The sequence below is a fragment of the Neodiprion virginianus genome, chromosome 2 (assembly GCF_021901495.1).
Source record: "Neodiprion virginianus isolate iyNeoVirg1 chromosome 2, iyNeoVirg1.1, whole genome shotgun sequence".
Taxonomy (NCBI): Eukaryota; Metazoa; Arthropoda; class Insecta; order Hymenoptera; family Diprionidae; genus Neodiprion; species Neodiprion virginianus.
The window spans coordinates 29,680,816-29,688,537 of NC_060878.1; the positions used below are offsets into that span (position 1 = coordinate 29,680,816).

At 49.0% G+C, this 7,722-nt stretch overlaps 1 protein-coding gene across 1 annotated transcript; it reads right to left on the minus strand.

Moving 5' to 3' along the window:
- Positions 1 to 244: 244 nt before the first annotated feature.
- LOC124297794 (uncharacterized) lies at positions 245 to 5,996 on the minus strand. The gene is made up of 6 exons (XM_046749109.1): positions 2,897 to 5,996; positions 2,491 to 2,727; positions 2,083 to 2,420; positions 1,433 to 1,990; positions 766 to 1,023; positions 245 to 676 (listed from the first exon to the last, which is right to left on the minus strand). Exons 1-6 carry the CDS (start codon positions 5,994 to 5,996, stop codon positions 245 to 247), a joined length of 4,923 nt encoding a protein of 1,640 aa, XP_046605065.1.
- Between the last annotated feature and the right edge of the window lie 1,726 nt (positions 5,997 to 7,722).

Consider the following 7,722-nt stretch of genomic DNA (forward strand, 5'->3'; position numbering starts at 1 on the left):
TGCCGCGGTGTAAAGCGAGCTACTCAAAATTCAACCCTCGGCAAGAAAAATCACGCAGTTGGAAACTTCGGCGCGAGAGGGTATAAGGTGTATCCGCATACGTGAATAAAAATAAAAAAGAAAAGAAAAAGGAAAAGAAAAGAGGGAACAGAGAAGAAATAAAATACGTGGATCGTGGCGTTCTTTGATACTTTATACTTTTCAATCTTATTTATATATATCTCGTTTCGTTTTATTCACGTTTCTATTTCACCTCTGCTTCTTCCTCTTCTTTCCCTGCTCCCATTCTCCCTCCTTCTTCTCGTCCTGCTTCTGTTCCATCCTTTATTTCTCCTCCACAGATTTCGTCAACACATTTCATAATCCATTGGTAACAGGCACCGGGAACATTGGAGAAGTAGGGTGGAACAGTCTGATCTGTTAGGCAGCTTTTGTACCACTCGATTTCCTCCTCGGTGAAATTTTTTCTCCGATCGGGAACCCGTCGCTGGATCACCACTCCGGCACTTTGGCGGTTTTTAACTAAGCCGATCAAGTACAACTCCCTGTCAAACGTCTTCCTGCCGCCGAGCGCGAAATTGCTCAGCCAATTTTCGATCTCACGTTCCTCGAGGGTGGCGACGGATACGCGGGATGCAAGTCCTGCAACTCGGTATTCGCCGAACTGATTAATCGCCTGAGAAAATGTAAATGAAATGAAAAAGGAACGCCCGGGATTCTTTTTTACCCCGAAATTATCCGCCTTTACCCCCAACGCGCGCTCACCTTACTCCAGTAGCATCCCAGGGCCGCTCGCAATTTTCCTAATACATTTTCTTCGCCGTTTTTTATGGTCTGCGTTGTTCGCCCAAGGAGCACCTCTGGCTGGGACGGGGCGGGGGAGTTTTTCAGGGGTCGATTCCAGGTGTGCTCCCGGATCCCTCGGCCGTTCCTTCCATATGGAAACAGGTAGTTCCAGGGAAGAGAGTACGTGCTTCGCAGCAAGTCTCTCCTGTCGGCGTTCATCGGTCGAATACTGGGTACCTGATGGAACAGAGGAGCATCCAATTAAGCAAAGCCATACCGGCGCAGCACACGCCGTCCACTAAGTGCTTGTGCAGCAGCCCTTCGACTTAATTGCCTCATGCTCCAGAACCGGCGCATTCTATCCTCCGACCGAAATCAAGCTACAACCGTATTGTGTTGGTACTTTGACTACTGTTACCGTGTTTGCCTTGAAGCCACCTACTGCCACTCAACACATTTCTAAATTTGCCCACTGCACAGCCGAGGCTACGATTGTTACATTTCGAGGATTACACGCTAAACGAGCAACGAATTATCGAACTCGCGTTTTTCCGCTCGACTGTATACACCCAGACAGCCGGTTTTTTTACCAAAAATTTATTCATCGGTTCTCAGCCCTATAGAAGCAGATGAAAGGACGACTGACTTGGTACGACTGAAGCCATGCCTGGGAGGTTTTGATTGGATCGACGGCGGTCAAAGTGGTGCACAGCCTCTGCCCCAGCCGATCAGGGACCTGGAGGTAAAATACACTGGTGGTCTCTGCAAGGTCAGCTTCGTTCTCTTGAGCCAGTCTATCCGAGCGACGAAGGTACTCGTGTCCTCTAAGGTCACGTCCCACTACAAACAGTCGGCAGGATTTGGAGCTGAGCTTGGATGGATTACACGTGGGAGTAGGGATCCTGGAAGAGGATGAACATTCCTCTTCTTCTTCTTCTTCGTCGTCTTTTTCTTCTCCTTCCTCCTCGCGCTCCTGTCCCTGCTCAGGGGTTTTCACACGATTAGATTGTTCCCCGTATTTTGTGTACGACGTTCTGCCTTGCGCATCCACACTGAAAACGTTTCCGTACGAATCCGTCGTGCGAAGGAGGTGCTCGCCCGGTATACGTGAGGCAGAAAAATACTCAAGATTGTAAACAGATGACGAAGAACCTCCGGGTGGTACTTCCGACCTTCCAGTGAAAACAATCTCGTTTCTTTTAACCTGCAAGATCGTAGTTCCTGATTAAAACTTTCAGATGTTATACGTTTTGCGATAAGGCACGGTGTAATAAATGCCACAGTTCCGTGAAACACCTGCAGAGAAACCGAACCACCGACGGTGATGCTGATTCCAGCGTCGGTTGAAACGCGAACCTGAACGCTACCCGGCATTGAGAGAGTGCACTCGAGCTTCGACTGATCGTACGTGACTGTGGCGTAGTTTTCGTGCTCCATACAGCTGCTCAAAAAAATTGACACGAATTCGTCCGACGTCGGAATATTTTCCCTCGACAAACTTTCACCCAAGCTTTCAAACTCTGTTGAAGTTTCGTCGTCATTGATAGGATTGAATCTATCCAAATCCTCGTCCGTCCATACACAGTACACCGGTTCTTCCGCGATAATTGGACCCGTTGTAATCCTCGAACCGTCTGAAAAACCATTGATCAAGGGTCAGTCAAAATTATACTTGATTGACGCCATCTATACTGTTACACTCGCCTGGGAAACAGACTGCCAGAACACCCTCGGAGTTGATCAAGGTATTTGTGCCATCGCTTCGCCGAGTGAACTTTTCATTCACCTCGTAGTCCGAAGCCGTCCTAACGAGTTCTCCTTCTAATTCACGAATCATTTCTCCATCGTAAATCTCGTAACGTCTTCCGTCAGGCTCGAGGACGACGATGCGTCGTATTTTGACATTCTCAGAATTCTTTGTACGATCGAATGCGTCGTCTTCTGTACTCGTTTTCGATGAACGATTCACAGACTTTCGTTTCATCCTTCCTTCACTAGCCGTCTTCGAGATTTGCCTGCTCTTTACCCTGCTGACTTTACCAAGTACCTACATTTATCCACTAGTGCCAACATATCATGGAATTCTTTTCACCCGCATACGATCACATACCTGAAACGGAATCACCGCTGTCTTTTCTTTGCGTTGAAAACCCACTGCAACTTGTCACTGTGCCGCTAGAGCGCAGCAGACGCACACTGTCATCATTGTGGAACACGATGATCCCCCCGTCACGGAGGAAGACCCTATAATTTTCGTCCAAGATCCCGGAACACCCGGGACCTTTGGAAACGTATGATTGCTTGACATAAAATGGGCCCAACGGACCGTCCCCTGGAAGCACTTCAACGATCAATCCAGACGGCCAGGAGGCTCGGAATATCGGGTCGCTCTTTTCTTCCAACGCAAAACTCATGACGATTCCGTTTGCCGTGGTGAAGTGAAAGATCGGAGAAACCTGATCGCCGGAAAAATTGTACAACACGAGATTATTGCCGTGGAGTTCGATGGTTATCTGCATCGTGGAATCGGCGTAGGCCCACTCCTCGAGGCACACTTTGACCATCGTGCCGTCATTCGACAGGAACTTGGATTCGGAACCGGAGACTTGGACCCTGTAGTTTCCCACATCATACCCAAGGAAGGTCCAGGGTTCACAGTCTCTTGCGCAACGCAGTGAGGTCACTCTCTTGAGTGGTAGGAACAAGGCATTCGTACCGACACCCTCGTCCGCTTTGTTCTTTGGATTAATCGGCCCGCCTCTTCCCTTGAGCTTCTTATCCCCCCGTGCAACTGTTCCTTTGGTCTCTTTTCTGGGTCTAGTTGTCCTCTCATCCTCGACCGGGAGCTCGACAGGTTCCATTACGTCCATCAGGGTCAGCCGCGACTTTTGTTTCCGCGTTTCCGCTCCTTTGATCGAATCCTCCAGGATGAAGTCCCCGTCGGTGTAACAACTGCTCATTGGCAACTTGTCGCTTTTCGAAATCCGCGTCTCCCGCTGTGCCTCTTCCGCAGTCAGCCGTTCGGCATGCGCCGCGTCCTCTTTTTCTATCCAATCCTTCTCCTCGTCGATAATGAACCTACTGAAATCTCTCAGGCACACTGGTGTACGAATGCTAGCGGTATATTGCTGCTGCGTGACCCCGCTGCAGGATCGGGTGCTGTGAAAAAATATCAGCATTGAGTCAGTGGGCGCAAAGTACCGAGTTTCAAGAACGTCGTATTCTTCGCAACATTCGAAAAACAGCTGTGAAAATACTTCGGGAGACAAAGGTTGGACACTGTCGAACTCGGCAAAGTTCAGGCCTCCGGGGTTTTGTTCGGGACACGATTCCAGGCTGGAGAAATGACCGGACGTGAGTATTTCCCGCGTGTCTATTAGGTCGAAGAATTCCGGGCACTCGAAGGTTTCTTCGATAGATTTATTGTACTCGATCTTACTGTCGCTTGAGAAGGAAGAGCCGAAATTGCCAATGCTGTTCTGTCGAGAGGCGGCTGTTTCCGACTTCGTACGTTTGTCTTTGAGCCTTGGGCACAGCCCCTTGAGGGTTGGGAACGATACTCTTGTCTCAAGATCCGCTCTCTTGTGAAAATTGATCCGCGGTCTACCTCCGTTTATAAGTTTCTCAAAGCGAAGGAGATGCAGATAGTGTTTCATTGTGTCGCTGTTTACACTCTCCGCGAAGCAACCGGATATCTGTTTAATGTGGTACGCGTACATATCAACCTGGTCACTCGTCAAGGGTGGAAAACCGCGCCAGAGTGACGCGATCGCAAACTGTATCAGGACGCCTTTTCCGAGGTCCATCCCGTTTGTTCCGGGGACATCATCCAGTCTTACTGAACACCGATGAGTCTTACTCGCCAAAGCGTCGCCATGAATAATTAAACGCGGATTCGGACTCCTCGGAGGATTCGTTTCATTTCGAATAACATCGAATTCTTGATTAAGGTAATCGATTTTCGATTCTCTTTGACCAGTATCCTCTTGAACAATCTTCTCGCGCGTTTTCAACCAGTCGTTCTCTGTCCCCTGGGCCGACGCGGATTTAGCTACCTGGTTCAGTAGAGCGTCCAGCACCATTGGAACCGAAACGTCCTCCTCGGAAAAGAGGCCAAGGACCGCATCGTAGTTACCTCTATCCTGAACAACTGACCTCGTTTCTTCAAGGCCGGTCTGAAGTCGCATGCTCCTGATGTAGCTAGCATGGTACCGTAGAATATCGCACAGGTCGTACATCAGGAAAGAGATCCTCCGGTAGGCATCCGTCTTAAAGGAATTTATTTCCTCCTCGGGTATGTATTCCGGAAGTTCCGGAGGGCAGAAGGTCTGCCAGATGACCTGACCGTAGTAAGCACCAGCTTTCAGTGGCGCTTCCAGCGTCGTCCAGAACCTCTGGAGCCGAGCTTTGGTCTCTTCGACTCGGGTGAGGTAGGAGTTGGCCTCGTCCGGATTCGGTTGAACGACTTCGAGCTCTTCCCCGGAGCGGCAGACCTTGAAGACGGCCACCAGAGGGAGGCCGGCGTCGAGAAGCTCCGTCAGCAAGGCTGGCTCGTGGAAGCCGGAGAGGACGACGTACAGATCCGGTCCATCGACGGGAGCGTCGTCGATGTATAACTTTTCTCTCACCTCCTCGCCGCGCTTCCTCAGCCTAGTGTTCGTCTTAACAAACGGTTTCGCATCTCCGGAGCCGCCCTTTGCCTTGCCGACGGTGTTCGGCCGGCTGGCGCTGGTCGTAGATTTCAGGGCCTCCATTTCCCGCGCAATTTCTGCCTCGGCCCTTTTACGGCCCTCGAGCATCGCCTGGTGCCTCAACTTCGCCCGGTGGACGAAGAACTTGATCAGCCTGCTCAGGAGCCACGGGCTCAGCGCCGCTTCTCCAGTTGCTTCAATTTCCTTACTGGCGAAGCGGCAGATGCCTTGGCCGGTCGGGCTTTGGCGCAGGTCGGACTTGGCGAGCAGCTTCACCCCTCGGATCAGCTTGTCGTACGAGAGCGAGAAGATCGCCGCTCTAGTTTCGTCCGTCGTCGCGTCGTTGAACAGATCCACATACCTGCCGTGATCCACCCTGGTTTCAACGATCATCGCGATAACGCAGGTCCATCGATCGTCGCTCAGGGTTAGACTTTCGATTTCCGATCGCCAAGAGTCCTCGCCGGCTGGTCCCTTGCTCTTTGAACTTTTTTTTTCCTGGCGCTTCGGGGCAGGCATTATTCTCCGTTTTCTCCCGCTTTGGGTTATTCCGAGTTTTACCCTCTTCAAGTGACGCGGGGAGAAAAAAAGTTGTTATCACTCTGACGTGTTATCTGCGGAACACGGTTATAGAAGTTTTTACAGATGTCAAGGGCAGAGTTGAACGTTTCCATTGCTATGCGAGAAGTTAGCCGGTTACGTGTCATGAAATTTCAGTCTGAAACTACTCAAGTGTCGTTTCAAACTATTCTCCGCAATTCCTACCTTGTCGCTCTCCCTCGCAGATGCGCCATTGCGAAGCCTTGCTGTTTTATATCAACACACAGCTTCAAAATTCATCCCTGGTAAAAACGCGCGTCTCTCGCGTAATGTGCGATTCATTAATTATTATCGACATCCGCGATTTTAATGGTGCTGGATATTCTTAGCAAGTAATTAAGTTTTAATTTGGGTCGCACTCCCGCGACATCGGCCCTTGTGTTTTCCGACCGTTCCTTTCACTCGGCACATTTTCTCATTCTCAGGTTAATGTGTTTCGTGAATTTTTCACGAGCGCTTGAGGACGGTACGTTTAGAGAAAATTGCAAATTACCTTCGATTACGACCGATGTCTCGTGGAATATGTTTCCGTTCACACGTAATATACTCGCCCCCCATATCGATAGGTTGGAGTGTCTGAAAAGTTGAAGGGTCTGTGAGAACATAGCCGCAAGAAGGGAAAAGCTGTCATTCATCCGCATGTACTTCGTCGAGCTGAAAACTTGACAGACATACTTGTAGAGCACGTGGCCTAGCTATGAAATGCTCCGATATCTCGTACTCTCTGTGGCAATAGACAGTGACAAGTTGAAATAAAAACGAGAAAAGTGAGAAAAAAACACCGATCAAAAAAACTTGGAAATAGGAGCAGAGATAGAGAGAAAGGCAAAAAACTGCGCTCACCTCGTTCGAAAAAAGACACCGCAGGGTGAGCCAGGGATTTCCCTCAACGCTAGGATATAAATAAAAGTCAATAGCACTTTCGAGATTCACTACTTAAGTAAAATAGAAAGCGTTCCCGGGGAAAGTGGTCCGTCGGTGTTTTGGGGTTAGCGTCAGGAAACGCAAGAGGAAGCTTGATGTATCGTGGGCAATTTAAATTACAGAAGATAAATGTATATCTATATGTATATATATCTATACATCTGTATACGTGTGTATATACATATATACATGTATGTACTCACCACATAGACAATGCGGCATTAAAGAGAGATAGTCCAGTGAAAACGGAGTCTGCGACTTTTTACCCTTGGTTAAATACATTGTGTCGAATTCGTCACGTAATTTTTGAATTAACCGACGAACGAACCCGAAGCGTTGTCAATCCTCGAGCAGTCGGCTTACTCGCGTTCACCATCTCTTACGAGAAACAGTACGTGGGTGGTTTTAAGTGCCTCTTGAGTAAACTGCTGGTGCGGAACAGTATGAGCGACGCTAAGTAAATTGCATGGCAGAACTTGCATTTCACCTCCTGCGCTTTGCCTCGAGGCGATGGCTGCCTGCGAATTGCTTGAAACTTGGTGCGGTTTTGATTCTAAACACCACAGAGTTACACTTGTTTACCCTGTTCGCGGTTCCGCAATTCGTTTATTTATTTCCGCACGTTTACTCGTAAGTTTACAAACTGTCTCTCAGACGTTTTTGTCTAATCTGTCAGCCTGAGGAAGTTTTTTTCTTGTCCCAACTCTATGTTGAAAAATAG